The sequence below is a fragment of the Vidua macroura genome, chromosome Z, assembly GCF_024509145.1.
Source record: "Vidua macroura isolate BioBank_ID:100142 chromosome Z, ASM2450914v1, whole genome shotgun sequence".
Taxonomy (NCBI): Eukaryota; Metazoa; Chordata; class Aves; order Passeriformes; family Viduidae; genus Vidua; species Vidua macroura.
The window spans coordinates 11,881,481-11,901,744 of record NC_071611.1 but is presented as its reverse complement, the minus strand read 5'-3'; the positions used below and the strand labels follow the sequence as shown (position 1 = coordinate 11,901,744).

Below are 20,264 nucleotides of genomic sequence, written 5' to 3'. Positions count from 1 at the left end.
TGCTTGTCTTGGAAATGTTTAATGGAATACATAAGAACAATCATTAAACCAGAATGAAAAATGTGTTGAAAGGAGAGGAGACATTATAGGACACATTGTGGGGAATCTGGGCTGTAGTGATACTAATGTTTTAGTTTATCCTTGTACTGAGACTGTTGTAGCAAATGCACCAATAATAAAATGAGGGATGGTTATTATAATTCACTTATACTAAACATCTGGAAAAAAATTAATTGCTAGCTTTTGCACTTTCTCTGCCACTGCCAAAGTTTTAAGGTTTTTATATTGTATGCAGAGCAGATTTCTCTGATGTATATAGGTGACATTCAAATTATTCTGCATCCCTCTTACAGGGAAGAATATTATTTGAAAGGTACAAGCAGATTTCTGTACCTATATGAGTAAAGGAACAGTTTCATTAAAAATCCTAAAATACTCCTAAATTACATCAGTTGCACTTTGTAAACAATTTAATCTGAAGTCTCCTTCCATCTGTTCCAGCCAAATAATTGCAACATTGTTAATTTTTTAGAAAAAAATGCTAATGACAAGCATCCATTGTTTCCAAAGTGGATTTATACTACCATTAAATGCTAAACATTTAATACAGTTAAAAACATATTTGCCTGCCTCATTTTATATTTCAGTGATTGAATTTCTGCATAGATTTCTGCTGATTGTGCTAAATAAGGGAAAGTTGGGTTGTTGGATGTTTTCTTTGGGAAAAGATGAATGGTGAAAGTATAGAATTTTTCAGAGTGTTGTCAAAATACAATAGTTTGTTCCATAAAAGTTAGCACCTTTTTCTTGTGAGTCATTGAGTATTTTACTGGAAATTTGAATTTTTTTTTTTCATTTTTAGAAGAGCTGATATGTGATGCATTACAGTCAAGAGTGTTGTCATATGTATTTTCTCTGCACACACTCATGCTTCCCACCAGGTTGTGGCTGCTGTAGATTCACTTTTGGACTAATTGGAATCTTGTGATATAGACTGAGAGTTGAACTGTTAAAATAGGTGGAGGAATGTGTGCAAGAATAGTTTCTCCTTAGGGAGATCAGAAGGATAAGTATACTGCTCAGTATACTTTCTTGTCCTTGCCAAGGACAAGAAGAGGGTGCTGTGTGTTTCCTTTTTCTGTGAGGGAATTGAGCCCGTGGAGGATTTGGCATAAATGAGGTGGGATGAATGGGTTTGAGTATATGAAAAATCTGCTTGGAGATTGTGGTTTATGAATAAAATATCAACTTTGTTTTCTCAGATCATTTTTGGATTTCCTTTGTCTGTGGTAGGATGAAGGAAATAGGTGGTTTAACTTCTTTAAATTTAAAGACCAATCTATTTTTTTGCTCGGTGGCAGGCATCTGGTTTGTGATGACTGTCTCTTCTTTCCGCAATATTGTGTAAATTCTACCTCTGCTTAACAAAGTAGGTTACTATGTGCTTTGCTATTACAAGTTTATAATAATTTTGACTTCTAAGTCTAGTTTTAAATGTTGAAACATTTTGAATGGTGAAGTCATATTCATTTGATAATGTGACAATTGTGATATGATGCTGCACTAGTATTTATTAAAGTTTCATTTCCCTTTAATTATAGAATAATTTTAGATTTTCAAATATCTCTTAGATTACTTGGAAAATTGTTCTCCTCTGTTTAAATTGTTTGAAAGTAAAGGTTAAGGTAGTGTTTTGAATTATAAGGAGCCAGTACAGTGAATTTAATTTATTGTATACAGAACTGTTTTGTCTAGTAAACATGAAGGAATTTGCTCTTAGTGATATGGGAGTTTTTTGTGTGATCACCAGGTTGGTAATGATAGAGAGCAAGTTAAAGCAAAGAGATTCTGAATAGCCTTGTTAGTCTTCTTGACAATAACTTTATAAACCACCAAAGAGAGGTGCATATCATTTGGTCACTGAACAATCAACCTAAATTAGACCTTAGCATGTTGAAATGTTGAAAGAGATTTGTGTCAGTGATAGAAATGGCTTTGCTACTATCTTCTACATCTTACATATGTATCTTACAATATGTAGTAGACTTCTGTCTTTGCACATAAAATCTTTTGCACTTTTGAGGGCTAGCTGAAGCACCATTGTATTTTACTTACAGTACAGTGCTGCAGACAAAAATACAGCATATCAGGGACAAAATTGTTAGTTTGGAAAGAATGCAAAGTTATTCCAAAGTGGCTGTAGAACTATGACTTTGAATTGTCTGGGGAAAATTTTTCTCTTTCCCACTGGCTTCAGTAGCATAAAAGGGTAAAATAATCCTCAGGGCCAGTGCTGATTTTCTGATCTTCTGTGATGTATTTCTAATGGTAAACATTACAAATTGATAGTACATAGTATGTATGTAAAGGCAGTATGTGCAAGTTATGTCTTGGAACAAACAGATAACAGATAAATTCCTCTTTCTGAACCCCACTATTAAGTTTATCATGTTTTCTTTGCACAAATTTGATAGACTAAATATGTGCTGCAACAGTGCTAAGAAAACTTGTTTTCTTCACTCAGTACTCTAGAACAATTGGAATACTATAATAATTCAGTGGCACAAAGATGCCTGATTTAAAAAAAAATCTGCCTTTATTGCAAGGAAAGAGTTGAGGATAACATGAAGTTGTGCTATTGATCTACAGTCTCTGTGAAGTCTTAGCTTCACATAATTTTCTGAAAAAGATCTATTGGCAGAGAAGGCAGAATTCAGCAAATTATATTTACACATTAAACAGCTTCTTTTTTCTTAAAAGCCACAGTGGACACATCCTTGTACAGCTGGTATACATACAAACAGTCTCTGCTTAACAGCTGTTAACCTTTTTCCTTAAAATATCTAAGAAACAGGCCTCTGATTTTCATCAGTTCCTGTTATTACTCTGTTGTCTGGTAGTGCCAGATTGGATAGGTTATTTTTCTCTTAAAGCTTAACTTTTTCTGTGGCCAGTTGTTCTGGGCTAATACAACAGTGTACATGTATACATGCAAGTTCTTTAAGATCACAGAAAAGAAAATGCACTGAAGTCACAGAGGTATTTCTTCTCTTTGTGAGGAAAAACAGCTATACCCTGTTTGTATATATCTGTATAACTGATATTTGCATTGGATTCTCAGCTAATTAAATTTAAACCTGCTGGAGTTATAGCCATAGAGTGATGGCTGTCAGCAGGAGCAAGGTCACTGAAAAGCTTGTATCTCCAGAACTTGGAACTGAGCCCTGAGAAATGCACTGGGAGATACTGTCCCTTGGAGAGTCAGGCCATGGAGAGAGTAACAGGTTCTTATTTCTACCTGTGTCTAAGGAGTGGTGAGGGCAGCATGGTAGACCTAGAGATTTGAATCCAGTATATAACCTCAGTACAGAATTTATATTTTTAAGTGTTTTCTAATCTAAAACCAACAAGCTATATTACGGTTTAAGTTGCAGTCAAGCAAGTGTGTACAGTTTGCCACAGACACACTCATACTTGAGGACAGTCTCTAGGAGTGTTGTTCCACTTTAAAAATGTAAAGCAATTACACTATCTATCAAGATTAACTAGATTTACAGCAGTAACTGGATGTGGCTGTAAAACTGCTAGCTATTTGGAAGCTCACATTGGTACTTCCTGAAAAATTACATATTTTACACAACTTTTTGGTCATCAGGTTTGTAAATCTAAATTGATGTGAATGCCAAATACCATTTGAGGTTTAAAAAAAAATGATTGATATTGACAAGACAGAGTAAGTAGAAACAATTTTTAACCATTTGGCAAGATGTCGGCTTAAGTAACATCCAGGAACATCCAGGGAAACATCCAGGAACTACTGGTTATGCAACTGGTATTAACTGAATTAAACTGTAAACATAATTACCTTTGGTCTTGGTAGAAATTTTGGAGTATGTTCACATCCTGTGAGTGGTCAATATCCACCTGCAAATATGAATGTGTGGTCTCATAAAAAGAAAGTTTTCAGTGTACTAGGAGAACTGTCAGGAGAATACATGGGAAGCAGTCAAAATTTTTCTGCTTATATTAAAATTTAACATCCATGGTAATTTAAAAAAAAGTCCAAAACAACTAACCAAAACCACCTCAAAATTAGTATCTTTTGACAAATGGTAGTGTAGTCACTGTGATTCTGCGAGACAGGAAACCACCTCATTGTAGTCTTTTGGATTTGGAAAAATACTTACTTATTAAGAGAATCTGTGTTAGCATTTTGACAAATAATTTGGCATTATCAACAACTTCAAAACTGAAATTCTCTCTTCAAGGTTGACTAGGTAAATTCACAAAGCAGAAATTATCAGGCCACAGAAGATATGTTGGATGCAATAGATGTTTCTGGAATATAAAGGTGTTACCTTCTTTTTGGCATCTTTGAAAAGAACTCATAAAAATATCCTGTGGCAGTGTCCTGGACAACAGTAAAAGTATTTGTTTAGTCCTAGGATGGCCTGAAACAAATCTGGAGATGTAAAAAAAGTTAAATTGATAGAAGATGCAACATAAGTTCATTAATATGTGATACTTAGTATTATAATTAATTTATACAGTTCTTAGTTATGCTAGCTATTTCCAATTAGACTATCCCTTGCTGTGTGCTTCAATAATAATAGCTGGATGTTTTGTATGATGAAAGTTGTAATTCACATGCACACTAGCTACTTCAAGCTTAACTATCACTTTGGTATATTATTCTACATTAATAGCTGGATGTCCTATATAATGGATAAAGTAATTCTCAGGCACACTGAAGCTCTTCTGTCACTGGGTATGATGTAATTTAATCTTATTTCTCTATCAGCACAATAAATGTGACTGTGTGTGAAAAAGAATCTGTGTTTGTTGGTAAGATTTTCTTGGAAATAATCTTCCAAAAAGGAGGAAAATGAATGCATGGCAAAGAGTCTCATGTTCCCAACAGATTCTGTTTATAGTTTCGTTGAACTTAGCATTTATTGTAAGGATGGCAGATTGTTCTAGTTTTAATAATCATAGTGCTGTTCTGTTTTAATATTGCATGATCTGTGGGCTGCCATAAAGTTGTTACAAATTGAAGGGCTGATATAACATGAAATGAAGCACCTCTTCTGAATGTTCCTTTTGTTCAGTATTTAACAAATTAGTATGTTGACATTTGTCGCTGATGGATTTCATTATTTGGTGAAAGGGTCTTAGGGGGTTTGACAGCATGAATGGTTTGTCTGCAGATTTTTGAGAATTGATAAAGGCATCTTTGTTCTTTGTGTAAAAGCACAACAGATATCTTATTGACCAACACATACAAAAAAGAAGGCTTGTATAGCTGCTGTGCAGAATAAACGAAGAAAATGAAGCCATTAGATATTCTTCTATGCTTTCTCTTTTTTTTTTTTTTTTTTTTTTTTCTCACAGCATGTATCTCCTTAGTCAAAGTAGCCAAAATCATTGGATACTCATTCAGTAAAATGAAACCATATACTTTTTATCAGTTTATATACTGTTTATAGATGACAAAAATAAGAAAAATGGGTTTTGGATAGTCATACAGCTGATTAAATACATTTCTACATTTCTAAGATGAATGTATATTTGTATAAACAGATTATAAAGGCATACTAGAAATAATACATTTTAGCAGTAATGCTGAAAATCAGAAACAAACATGATTGTGTTGGATTTGCACCATTCTACACCAATTCTTTAAGTAAAATGAAATACTTCAACAAATAGAATAATAACTACCAATTCCTAAAAGCAGGAATTGTGGGTGATACTGCATATGGGCAAAAATTACATGGCATTTGGATAGCTATCTTAATCTTTTTGTTTGGTCCCACATTTATAATTGGCTCATGGTGTAAGAGTGTAATAGGCACCAACTGAAAATTTAAAAGAATTGTATCTGTGCCTCTTGTATGATCTCAGAAATTCTGATTTAAAAAAAAAAAAAATCTGACTTTACCTCTTTATTTATTTTTTTCTGAGAAACATCAAGGATTTTATAGCTCTTTCTCCTTCAGTAATGTTTGGGGTTTCCTGAATGATTCGGGTACATATCTGGAGTTTTCTCATTCTGCAGGTGAAGTATTTGTCACAAGAATCCTTAAAAAACGAGTATTTCTAAGGTCTGGTTTTGTTTATGATGCTACTTTTACTGTATCTCATAGAGATTTAATAAGAACCACTTCTGCCTTCCAGCAGATTTAATTTCCTTTAAAAGAGTGATACCACAAGGCCTTGAATTGAGGAAAAAATACTGGGAAACTCAAAGAGCTGTTTTACTTTTTTCATTGATTTTGCTTTTTCGTTGTGGATAAAATCTTTCTTGTATGGATTGACTGAATAAAAAATTACTCATTCTTTATTTTGTCTTGTCCATGTCACCTTTTGAGAGCACTAATGTATAGGCTCTTAACTTGAGTAATTTTCACTGAATATGGTGAAGCATATATATTGCTTTCTGTCTAATTGTTTATCATAGCTGGTTGTTTGTATTGTGTCTCTCTGCTGTGTTAATATCTGCCAGAAACTTCATGATATAGTAACAGGAAGTCCAAATCTTCCAGTAATAACAGTGATGGAAAGCTACAAATAATGAAATCCATCAATGATCAAGTAATATCATCCATCAGTGACAAAATGTCATCACTTAGACTGGAGCTGAGGAATGTTGTTAATGACTGTTCATCACATTAATCATTTTTAGCAAGAATTCAAATAGTTTGAAAAGTCAATGGAACAAATACTATATTCATTTATAATATAAAACAAGAGAATCTTCTTCTTTAATGCTTCCCTTTAGCATAAGAGAAGAAAACAAAAAGAATACAAAGAACTATTTTATATTTATGAAATGAAAGGTGTGAGTACCTGTATCACTTTGCTCACTTCTTGCAGAAACAATGTGATGAATGAAAATATTTCATTACGATGATCAGTGTCTATCCATTGCTATTTTCTGTTCACTTTTTAAAATTTCATCAAATTTAAAAGTAAGTACGATTAATTTTGTGGTCCTAATATAAATCAGTGTTAAATGAAAAGAAGTTAATACAAACACATGTTTCAATTAGAGACTTTCCACACTATTATTTGTTATTAAGTATTTTCACATGGTTAATAGTATAACTGTTAGGTGTTTCTAATATTTTCTTCAGTTGACCAGTTTCTGCTATTTAGAAGAACTCAGAAATGTGGTAAAAGTTTCATATAAAATCTGGAACATAGAAAACTCATAATGTAAAATAATGAATTTGCAAATTGCATTTTTTCTGTATATAAAATTCTTGCTGAATTTAGTGGATCTGTGATATTCCCTCTGTCTCCTTAGACATGAACAAAATTTGTTTCTCAGCCTCTGATCTTTTGTGAAGCTACCTATATTCAGCAAGAGTAAAGATGTTTTATCATCATTGTGGTCTATCAGCTCTCTTACATCAAACAAAAAATATAAGTTTAAAAAATCCATATCATAAGATACTTTGCAGAGAAATGAATTTATTTTATTTATCTTTATTTCTTGCTCTATAATTCAATTACTGTAGTTTGACTTCTAATCTGTCTGTTTTTTAAGAAAATCTGTTTTTTAAGAAAAACACAACCAAATTCATTTGTGTAGCTTGTAAGATTTGTTTGGAAATGTCTGCCATGAGACAGTGAAGTTTTATAGTATGAATATTTAGTAAGGGATCTGGAAAATGGTGTTACAAATTATTTTCAGTGTTAGCAGAGTCTATTTTTTTGAGGAGCAGTTGGAAGTGAAGTGTGAAGGTTAGAAACTGAGCTGCATAAAATACAGAGTCGGCTTTGTTGCTTTTTTTTTAGTAGTGAAACAGGTGCTTATATTTATTGAAGTCACTTAATTTACACTTAGCCATAAATCACTTAACTAAATCAATTAAATATGGAAAAGTCATTTTGTGACATACAACATGAAAAGCCATAGTCTCTCCAGGTTTTGAGGTCTTGTTTCTCTTGGAAAGAGGGCTGTAAGATTTTTGACAGTGTTGTAACCATTTGTTACTAGGAGATGTTGTGTAATTGATTTCTATAGAAGTTTGGTTACTTTGTGGGTTTTTTTGGACAAGAGGTTTCAAACAAATCTGTAAGAAAATCTTGATGGGAACTTGAGGTTTTGAAATTGTAATTGTTTCTCTCCCCCCACCCCATAATTCTCTGTGTTTGCTTCTCTTTACCATAGCAAGCAATTTGCTGCCTGTCGCAAATTTTGGGATTGTGGAACTTTCTAAATGAACAGATATTGTTGAGCTTACATATGACATTAGTAAAGAAAATACGGAGAATTCAAAAACATGTTCATGCTCTGCAATTTCCTCATTGTGATACAGAATGTGGAAGATGAAAAGAAGTGAGCTAAAGGTGTTGTTAGGCATCCTAGGGGCATCACAGGCTAACAGATTAATAACTCTTCAGCTCTACAGCTCTTATTTGACTCCTGGTTGTTTTTGTCACGTCTAGTTGCTAATGATCTTATTACAAAATTGAGTTAACTTATTGCCAATACTTGAGTCTCAGATATCAGACTGAAGTTTTTATGTAAAATACACCATTCTTTGTCCCCTTCTTGCTTTACTTCCCAAGTCAGGATATTTTAGGCAGATAGGATATATTAGCATCATATGCGTACAGCAGGGTATCAGCCACAGGTAAGTTGATCTATGAGTTTTTGTAAAAGCACAGCTCTGTGTTAGGGAGAGGATGAGACATAATTTGAAGAAATTACTTGTATTATTACTAGATTGTTCGTTTGCAAACAACAAGTTGGGTGGGCGCATTGGCCTGCTGGATGTGCTGAGGTCAGTGATATGAGATTTAACAAGGTCAAGTGCTGGGTCATGCCTTTGGGTCACAACAGCCACACCTTTGCTATAGCCTTGGGGCAGAGTGGCTGGGAAGTGCTCACTGGAAGAGGACATGCGGTTGCTGGTCAACAGTGGCTGAACATGAGCCAGCTGTGCCCAGGTAACCAAGAAGGCCAATGGCATCCTGCCCTGTACCAGCAATAATGTGGCCAGCAGGACTGGGGCCGTGATTGTCCTCCTGTGCTGGGCACTGGTGAAGCCACATCTGGAATGTTCAGTTCTGGGCCCGTCACTGTTAGAAGGACATTGAGGAGCTGGAGTGTGTCCAGAAATGAGCAGCAGAGCTGGTGAAGAAGGGTCTGGAGCAGAAGTCCTGTGAGGAGCAACTGAGGGAGCTGGGGTTGTTTAGCTTGGAGGAAAGGAGGGTCAGAGGAGACCTTTTTGTTCTCTACAACAAAATTTGTCCTCCCAGAGAGGGAGGAGTGTGCAGCCGGGCGGGGGTCAGTCTCTTCTCCCAGGTAACAAATGACAGGACAACAGGAAATTGCCTCAACTTGCCCCAGGGGAGGTATATATTAGAAAAAAAATCTTCACAGAAAGAGTTGCCAAGCATTAGAACAGGCTACCCAGGGAAGTGGCAGAGTCACCTTCTCTGAAGGTATTTAGAAAATGTGTAGATGTGGCACTTAGGGACATGGTTTAAAGGTGGACTTGGCAGTGCTGGGTTAATGGTTTGACTTGATGATCTTAGAGGCCATTACCAAATGAAACGATTCTATGGTTCTATTTTGTGGTGTTCTCCCAGTCTTGATAGTCAGGTCTAGGAAAATTCTTGTAACCTTCCCTTGCAAGCAGTAGTTTGAGTCTGTGGTGTTAACATTGTATATTTTACTTTGATTGTGGACAGAGAAGCTGATCTCTAGAAGAAAGCTAGAAATTGAAAACAGGTCCTATTCTAGAAAAGAAATTAAACATAATAAGGCACCTTTTTGGCAAACCTGGTACAGATATTAAAACCTCCAAAATGTTTCTTGTCTGCTAAGTAGGCATTTTATTTGGCAACTCAATAAGTATCTTGTTTTAGGAGATACAGCTCTGCATTTTATAATTCATGTCCCCTGACACTGAGTGTAAAGTTAAGAGAATTTAATTATGTAGAATGAGTTGGGTTGATAGTCTTCCTTTATGCTATCATGTGGGAGTGTGTAAAATTCTTTTATTTTTGAAGCACATCAAGCTTGTATACTTTTGTTTCAGGTCAGTATGACTGGTCCTTTTGGGGTAGCAAAGTAAGGTCTCCTAGCATATAAAGATTACATTTGTCAACTCTTGTCAATATTTTCAATGTGGATTAATTTATTTTTATTCATCATAAAGTTACAAAGCTACATTGGTCTCTGAAGAAACTTTATGAAATCTTCTCTCTGAATAAAGTGCAGAAATCAAATTGTGACCTATAAGTCCAAAGACCTTAGAAAGGTGTCACAGTTGTATGTGATAAATACATACTGACTTTTTATGTTTTCTTCATGGCTGTTGATTTGTTGTTAATATGGGATTGAAGATATTGAGAAGGATGAAGAATTGTTGCAAACCCTGCTGTTTGTATGGTAGTTTTGAGCCTAGACTCATGTTGTCTTTTTCGTTTCACTATACAAATTCTTCAGTTTTATGGCAAGTACTGGTTTTGCTGTTGAACAGCAGTAGAGTTTCTCCTGAGAGGGTTTCACCCTTGTTTATACATGTCCTTACTAGTCTGGTTTGGGGCTGCAAAATATGCAAGACAGACAAGATTACCAGTTCACTGAGCAGCTGCTGCTTTGGTGTTCAGATCATTATTTAGGCACTTGATTGAAATTTACATTTTTGATTTTGAATTGCAGAACTGAGTTGACTGTTACTATCGTCCTTCTAAAACATGGGGGTTATTTTTCTTTCCATGTTGCCTACCCTACTGTGTTGCTGCATGACTTATGGAGTAAAATGTTAGTCATCTGCTCTAGAATGACTTTCAGCTGTAACTTCCGCCACTTTTTGGTTTCTCCCTATGATGGTAGGAAGGCAAAACTTTAAAAATTAGCTTCCATTATTTCTAGAATAGTGCTCAGATTATTCTACCAGATCCTTATCTCTACAACTGCATCTGAATATATATTTGAGTTTCTGGTATACTGTAAACCTAAGAGGTTAAAAAGATTGTAGTTCTCTCAGTTCTGCACTGTAACCTACACTAGACCAATGGAGATTACAGAGGTAAGAAAGTGGATGTTGAGTGGTCCTGTGCATTCCAATGGCGCAAGTACCCACAAAGATAAATTAAGCTAACATTCAAAGTCTGATATAGATACTGCAGACATCATATTGATACTGCTCTTTGTATCACTGGAAGAATGTAGTTTTGTCATGGTTTGACACTGGCCAAATGCCAGGCACCCATGAAAGTTGCTCACTCACCCTCCCCTGTCACAGCTGGGCAGAGGAGAGAAAGAAATTAACAAAGGGTTTGTGAGTTGAGATAAGGACTGGGGGAAAACATTTCAGGGGCAAAAGAGGCTCAGCTTAAGGGTATGCAGTGAATTTATTACTAACAGAGTCAGAGGACCATAAAGAGAAGTAAATTAAGACCTTACAACAGCATTTTCTCCCAGCCCCTCCCTCCTTCCCACAGACAGCACAGGGGACAGGGCATGGGGGTTTTGGTCAGTTCATCACCGAGATTTTCTTCCTCTGCTCTGGGAGAGGAGTCCTTCCCCTGTGAGACCATGGGGTCCCTCCCACAGGAGACAGTTCTCAGTGAGCTTCCCAGGTGTGGGTCCACTCTCAGGAGCAGCAGCCATACTGCACCTGCAGCAACGTTAGTCCCTCCCATGGGCACACAGTCCTCCCAAAACTGCTGTGACGTGGGCCTCTCTTTCCACAGGGTGCAGTCCTCCAAGGACAGGCTGCTCCAGCCTGGAAGCAGGGCTCTCTCTCCCCACCAGGTCTCCCACTGGATCACAGCTTCCTCCAGGCATCCACCTGCTCTGGCCTGGGCACCTCCCCCACGGGCTGTGGGTGGATCTCTGCATCTCCCCTGGATCCCCACGGGCTGTGGGTGGATCTCTGCATCTCCCCTGGATCCCCACGGGCTGTGGGTGGATCTCTGCATCCCCCCTGGATCCCCACGGGCTGTGGGTGGATCTCTGCATCCCCCCTGGATCCCCACGGGCTGTGGGTGGATCTCTGCATCCCCCCTGGATCCCCACGGGCTGTGGGTGGATCTCTGCATCCCCCCTGGATCCCCACGGGCTGTGGGTGGATCTCTGCATCTCCCCTGAATCCCCACGGGCTGTGGGTGGATTTCTGCATCCCCCCTGGATCCCCACGGGCTGTGGGTGGATCTCTGCATCCCCCCTGGATCCCCACAGGCTGTGGGTGGATCTCTGCATCCCCCATGGATCCCCACGGGCTGTGGGTGGATCTCTGCATCTCCTGTGGATCCCCACGGGCTGCAGGGGCACAGCTGCTTCACCAAGATCTCACCATGGCCTGCAGAGGAATCTCAGCTCCAGTGCCTGGAGCACCTCCTGCCCCTCCTTCTCCACTGACCTTGGTGTCTCCATATTGTTTCCCTCACATGTTCTCACCTCCTCTTCTCTGACTAGGAGCAAAAACTTGTGACTTTGTTTTGATTTTGTTCTTAAATATGTCATCACAGAGGCATTACCACCATCTCTAATTGGCCCAGTTTTGGCCAGCAGTATGTCCATCTTCAGAGCCATCAGGGATTGGCTCTGGTGGAAACTTCCAGCTTCTCACAGAAGTCACCTCTGTGGCCCCTCCACTACCAAAAACCAGGCTGAGCAAAACCAACATAAGATTAAAGGCAACTGATGAGAATTTGCATGAACTGTTTGTGAAGAATTGTCATTTAATTCTCTAACTTTCCCAAATTCCAGTAATCTTTATACCTTAATTTTAATATGTTCCTATGCAAATATTTGAGACTTCCCTTGCTCCCTTCTACATATTTAAGAAGGGATTTTTTAGAACTACAATAACTGTCTCACCCATTTATCAGATAATCCGTTTATTATCTGATTACATTTTTTCTAAATAGAAAACTCAAAATATTTTTAATACATATATATGTATATGTAAGTGGTATCTGTGATAGTGATTTTTGGTGCTAATTTGACTTAAGAAGCATTATTTCTTAGGTGACAATAGTCTTGGCTCTGTTATTTCCACAAATATGTAAAAAAATGCAGAGCTATGTGTGTTAAGACAGAAAGATTTCTACTTCAAAATGAATGGAACAAATTTGTCAGAAATGAACTTCAGGTTCCCATCTTAAATGCATATTTAGGTTCCTGCATATACATTTGGCTAGGGTTTGTGCTGTGTGTCTCATCTGATTATGTGTGAGCAGCCAAAGATAGCACACTCTTGCAGACTGTATGCAAAGCAGCATTTGCATCTAAATCATGAGTCTAGAGTAAGTTTTTAAAAATTCCTGTCAGAGATTTGGCTTCTCAGATGAGTAGAGCTTTAGGACTCATTGGAAACCTTTTATTTGTTAAGAGACTATCTATTAAGGATGTGTACATGGGTGGATTTGAATGATTGTAACATCGGGACTCCTTGGTCTTTCACAACAACAATTTCTTTCCCTTTGGGACACAGTTTTTTCCTTTATATTCATTCATGCCATAGTTACAGTGTCGAGATGTCCCTTAACTGCAATTTAACTGGGAGGGAGAACTTGTTCCTTCTTCCAGTCAGGTGATGCAAGTATCTAAGTTATGAGCATGGGATTCTGGTCAGAATAATGCTCTTTTGCTTTAGAAGGGTAACCAAGTGTATACTTGTCAAAAACAAGTCATTAACTTTTTTTCTTGGAGCCATTGGGAACTTGTCCAGCTTCCTGGGAATGACTAGTCGGGTTGTTGGTTTTTTTGTTAACTGGGAGAAATTTCCCATCTTTTTTACCATATCCAGCTTGCCTGTTCTGGCCTGCTTTAGAAACTTGGACCCTTCTTGCTAAAGGCATTTATAAGCTGCACAGTCCTTGTCAGGTCTTGATGTAATTTCTGAGCTGAATCATCTTTGCCCATTTCTAATGTATGGATGGATTTCTTTCCTATTCAATTAGAATCAAAAAATGGATATCAAGCCTTATATTTTTTTTCTAGTAAACCAAACAGATGGTAGGAGGGCCACTTTCCTCTTCTTGTTAAAAAAAAAAAAAAAAAAAAAAAAAAAAATTAGTTACCAGTCAAATTATTTTACTTTTCACTTAGACACATTGTGAATTATGGAGTGCTTTAGGTGCAGTGCTGCTAAGTAACAACGTGCAATTAATAACATTCATAACATTTTCCCAACACAGAACACAGAGAGGACATCAACCTGTTCAAGTGAGGGAGTCAAAAGAAGGGTCACCAAGATGATTACAGGGATGGAGCACCTCTCCTGTGAGGAAAGACTGAGAGAATTGGATTTGTTCAACCTGGAAAAGAGAAGGCTTTGGGATGGCTTAACTGCAGCCTTCCAGTACTTGAAGGAAGCCTATAAGAATGATGGAGAAAGACTTTTTGCAAGAGCAGGTAGTGACAGGATGAGGAAGAATGGCTTCAAGCCCAAAGACAGAAGGTTTAGATTAGATGTTAGGAAGAAATCTTTTCTGGGAGGGTGGTGATGCTCTGGAACAGGTTTCTCAGAGAAGCTGTGACTTACCAGCTCTGGAGGTACTCAAGACCAGTCTGGATGGGGCTCTGAGCAACCTGGTCTAGTGGAAAGTGTTCCTGCCCACAGCAGCAGAGTTCGAACTACATGATATTTAAGGTCCTTTCTGATACAAGCCATTCTATGAACATTGCACATCCTAGATGATATTAAAAAGGTAGATTTGGTTAGTATAAGTGGAGCAGACTTTCTGTAATTCAAATATTTATTGAAAATAGATAATCTGTGTTTTAAACAAATACATAGATGTAAACTTCTTCCAAACTAATAGGTGCTGGACATCTTCCAGAGACATGTTCAGTCTTTGACAAAATTACTTTTAAGAAGAATGGGAACTTTTCAATGGTTTGAATTAGAGATAGTACTGTTTGTTAAGGGCAAACAAAATAAAAGAAATCATTTAAGTTGTTCTTAGGAAAGGAACTTGCTGTCTCTAATCAGAATCTAAAATTAAATTGTGCTGCAGAACATAATATTATTTTAGCCTTGTAGGAAGCTGTGCTCATATTCTTTGGCCAAAATTTAACTTATATACATTTTTCTTTCACTGAAGTAATTTGTATTCCATCTGTAAAAGAGAGTATTGTCTAAATGTGGCATTTCTGGTTTTTAAGTGATTGGAGAAAGCAGGAATTGCAAACTTTATTGTATATTTTCCTGCAATAGATCTAAAATGCAAACTGTTCTGTGAGCCTGTTTATGAGGCATGAAGTTACATTGTGCTGTGTGTTTTACTTAACCAAGTGGCTGAAATGTTGCCACCAGTATGACTGGAATGTTATTTACTTGGTCTGTTTCTGCAGTTTTTCTTTGTAGCACTGTACATATGCCACAACTAGGGGTCATTTACTTAAAACGGACCAAAGTAATAACCTCAAAACTGTAGTTATTATTTGGGGGCTTTATAATAAAAGATTTATCGTGTTCTGCACCTTCTGTGCTCACACTTTCCCCCCATCTCTCTCTCCCTTCATTCTCTTAATTGGAATTGCTTTTGGCAAAGATTTGGAGAGCTGCTGTTTTTACTTGCATTTTTGTTTTACTTGATTTCTTGATTAAGTACTGTAACTTCTTACATTGTGTCTTACAATGTCTGATTGAAATGTATTAACTTTCTTGGCTGGGTAATTACTTTTTTTTATAAGGACATAGTTGTTGAGTATGTTTTTCTATCTACATGTGTATCATATTTTATGGTCCCAGTACCAGACATCCAGCTGGTTGCAAGAAAGCTGTGGGTGTTTTAACATTTCCAACGGAAGGGTAGAATGGGTGGGGAAGCTTTTTGGAACGCTGACGAATAATATTTGACTCTTGGAAATGTCTTAAGGCCATAGACTCCCCTCCCATGCTTGGAAAGCTAGACTTAAAGACCTCTGGTCTTGAAGGTATGCTTGTATTTTATTTCCTTTGTAACTGAGAGAAAAGTGAGAAAAGAGTTGGAATACAGATCATGGATACCATAGGTTAATGCAGGAACATTCTGTGGATGGCGGTCTTGGTTTGTGTCTTTGCTAACCCCATCCGTGACATCATGCCCTGTTAATGCCTTGGGTATTAGTCAGAGATCTTAATTCTGCTCCTTTTATTTCCTAGATGTACTGAGTTTTAAAAGTTGTATCGTCTTTGAGATGTTAAGGTCTGTAATGTCTGTAAGCGTAGCAGAAATTGCCTTACAGTAGCACATGAATTGAGAACTGCAGTAACTTGCAGTTCAGGGTATTTTCAATAGCAGAGTGACAATTCATAACAGTTTTCCTCTGCAATTTCTTCTTCTTGCTTGAGTACAAAGCAGACTAGATACAGACTGGGTTGTTCCCTTGCTGTTTTAAAAAGCGGATATCTACTGCTTCTCCCTTCTGTGGTTGTAGTAAAATATGTTCTCCTATCTCTGCATTTGCAAAAATTATCAACTCTTATCACGAGATGGTATCTTCTTAGCTTGTTTGAAATTTTGACAAACATGTGGTTTACTATGTATGAAGCTTTTTTGGATACTGATTTGTTTTCTTTATTAAAGTTTCTCCTTTATTTATTTCCATCTTTGATCATTTAACTGATAAATACTTGTCAATGTTAACACTGCTTTTATTATCCTGGCTTATACATAAATGTTTCTATTGAAATAAATCAGTCTTGTAACATAAAAAATATAAAACTTTGGTTGAAGTTACTTCTTACAATTAATAGCTGTTTGATGGTCAAATACCTTACAGTGGAGTTTTAGTTTGATTTTCTGCCAACCAACAATAAAATATGACTTAATTCCTACAATTCCTGAGATATAAACTGTTAGTCATGACCTAGCATGCATACACTAATAAGAAGCTAACAGGCTAATAAAGCTGACCTGAAGGGAGCCTGCAAAAAAGATGGAGAGAGACTATTTATGGAGCATGTAGTGACAGGACAAGGTGGAATGGCTTCAAACTGAAAGAGAGTAGGTTGAGGCTGGATATTAGGAAAAAGTTCTTCCTTCTGAGGATGGTGAGTCACTGGCACAGGTTTCCCAGGGAAGCTGTGGATGCCCCATCTCTGGGAGATTCAAGGCCAGTTTGGATGGGTATCTGACTTACTGAGACTAATGAAAGGTGTCCCTGTCCACAGCAGGAGAGTTGAAACCAGGGGATCTTCAAGGTCCATCCAATTCAGGCCATTCTTTGGTTATATTGTTATTATTATGTCCATGCAATACACATTGTAACAGGTCAGTAATGGATTCTGTCACTCATTTCTCTTGTGCAGCCCACACATCATCTTTCTGTCACAGAGTGTACTGCCAGGAGGAAGCCATCTCTGTGGAACACGTCTGTGCCATGAAATTGCTCATGCTTGGTTTGGACTGGCCATTGGTGCTCGTGATTGGACAGAAGAGTGGATAAGTGAAGGGTTTGCCACTTTTTTAGAAGATATATTTTGGGCTAGGGCACAACAGGTAAGGTGATGACATGTTGCTTCAAAATTAATGTGGAAATCAAAATTATTTGTGAATTAGATATAAATTAAACCTCAAAATACAAACTGTGCTATGAAGTAACATATTTTAAAATGGTATTGGAATTTGCATGCTTACTTGATTAAAAAAAAAGTAATCCGCAATGAATACCAATCTTTATAGAGGTAGGAGTCAGTGCAAATGAGAATAGAAACATCTGTTTGTCAATTATTACCTTCCCACAAATTTTATACTCAGTTATTAAAATTCAATTATCAAACAATTGCTGTGCATTCTTTCCACTTCTGTTGTATACCTGAAACTGGAAGAATCAACAGTCTTACTGCATATTGTAATATTCTAGGTACCTAATTAAAATTGTTTGGTTTCATCCTATGGATGACCATAAAAGGTACCTCAAAGTGAAATAGAAGATGATTTGAAATGGGGCACACTGGCACTTACACTTTTTTTTTTCTCTTCTACTGCCCACCAAGTTACTGTCCTGTCAGAGACTTAGAAATCATTGCCTTGCTTAAGGTGAAAGCTAGAAAAGTGTTTTTCTAATGCAACTCTTACTTTTGTAGTACCTCTGCTACTACAAGCATTTCGTGTGTCACTCCTTCCTGTACCTTTTGTCAGGTTCTACACCTTTAGTCTGCATATTTCCACCTGAGGACAAGGATGGCAGAACTGGGAACTGACATAATACACTCTTCTGAACCTCCATTTTATTAAGTATCTGGCATATCTATAGCACCAAACTAAACAGAGTGCTTTGTTATGTACCATATTTCTGGAAAAAGAAAGAGAGAAAGGCTGTCTAAACACTTGGCTTTTCCCTTTTGGTTCTAAAATGCATTAGTGCCTTCACATTGAACATAACTACACTGCTGTGAGCTGTTCACATTAAGTCTTTGCTTTTGTTAGTCACTTGAAAGCATTTTGATTGTAGTAGACATCTTCCTTGGAGCTGAGTGTAAAGGAGAAAACAAAAGAACAGAGTGATTAATTCCTTTGTTACCATATAAGGCATACTTTTTGAACATCATTGAGTAGTTTTGATGCAATGCAATCATAGAATTTAAGGATTATGAGTGTATTCCATAGTGCCCGAGAATAATTTCAGTTGTGATTGAATGTAATGCAAGGTAGTATTAGCTGCTTTTGCTTTCCCCAGTTTCCCATCTATTCTTATAATAGAGAAACATAAATTACAATTATTTTCAAAACAATTCTTTGTCAGCTGGCAACCTGGCATTTATTTCATAAGTAGGAATCTCTGTTAATATTACATAAATGGGGGAAAACACAACAGGGAGCTTTCAGGAGTATGGCAGAAGTAGTAGGAAAGAGGAATGAAGCCAGGACACGATGTAGCTCTTTGCTCACAATTTGGGAAGGGTAGGGATGCAACCAAAACCTCTATGCCAGGTATCGCTGTAAATTCAGTTCTTTCTTGCCATTCACTAAAGGGAAAACAACATACCCATCTCTCTTCTCAGCCAGAACTATTTAACTGACTATTGATTTGACATGCACAATAAGGCTTTTGTTTTCCTTAGTGCTGCTATTATCTCTCATAGCAGCAACTGTTATTGTTTTATCATGAATATTGATACCCTTTCCTGCCTCTTCTGCACATTAAAGAGAAACAAACCAAGCTTCTTGTTCTGTAAATTATTGTCTGTTGGGAAACAGCAGTCAGTGATCTGTGTTTTTTGTTTACTAAGCAGCTATCACATGATGAAATAAAAGGGCAACAGGAATTGAAAGCTTTACTTCGCTGGCGCCGACTCAGAGATGAAGTGCAAAACTCTGAAGAAGAGCTGCAAGTTTTAAGGTAACAATATGATAGCACCATCATCGCTTTTGTATTTTCACTCTCTCCTGTTTTCCACATTTTCTCCCTTCAAAAGATATGCATCCCAATCATCTGATTAAATACACTGCATTTCCTTATTTCCTTCTAATAAAAAAAGAAAATGCAAATTAAACTGACTGGGTTATACATCTTGACTATAATACAATTGCTTCTCCCTTTGTTATAGAAACTTTTAGAAAACCATGGGATTATTTTGATATGAAATGTCTCTGAGCAGTTTACAAGAGCTTCTATTCAGGGAAAAAAATAAAAGAACATTTCCTTAAAAAGTTCACTATTGGAAGCCATAATAGAGTCATTTTCTGTAGCTGAAGACAAGTACATACATTAGTATGGTATTTAACTGCCAAGCTGAATGAAGCTTTAAAAAACAAGGAAAAAGTGTAATACATAAACTTTATAAACCTCCTTTCTAATTAGAAATTGCTAATATTTATATTTAAAATAGATTTTTGGTCTTTAGGTATCAGATGCTAAACTCAAGGCTCCTTTATAGATAGCTAAAGACAGTCTTCCTTTGCCAGCAATTAATAATCTGTTCCGATTGGTGTGTTAGGAATTTTCAAACAGTCTTTGATCTTGAGTGTCTGTCTAATTCAAGATCCACTGAGCCTCTATGGCTTGTCTCCTCACAATCTGCGACCAAGAATAATGAGTTTACTAATCCTAGTTCAAATTAGCCATGATTTCTGACCAAATCATGGAAGTACGGGGACAGATTGCAAACAATTTTATAGTCTATTCTCCTGCTCTGAAATAAAGGCAGTACACACAGATCATCCTAAGTGGGTTCTTACTAACATGCTCTTAAAAGGCTCCAATAAAAAAGTTTTCATAAGAGAAAATACAGCTTTTCATAAGCTGTATTAGTGTCTCAATAAGATAGATAGTGTTAAGAGTTAAAAATTGCTTCCTA

The 20,264-nt window shown here is 36.9% G+C and overlaps 1 protein-coding gene across 4 annotated transcripts in view; it reads left to right on the top strand.

Moving 5' to 3' along the window:
• AOPEP (aminopeptidase O (putative)) overlaps positions 1-20,264 on the top strand; it is a 196,385-nt gene that overhangs the window by 60,079 nt on the left and 116,042 nt on the right. For all 4 annotated transcript variants that reach the window (XM_054004179.1, XM_054004177.1, XM_054004176.1 and 1 more), the window contains 2 exons: positions 17,274-17,463; positions 19,200-19,306. In XM_054004179.1, the coding sequence (XP_053860154.1) occupies positions 17,274-17,463; positions 19,200-19,306 (297 nt within the window). The remainder of the gene's footprint in view (positions 1-17,273; positions 17,464-19,199; positions 19,307-20,264) is intronic.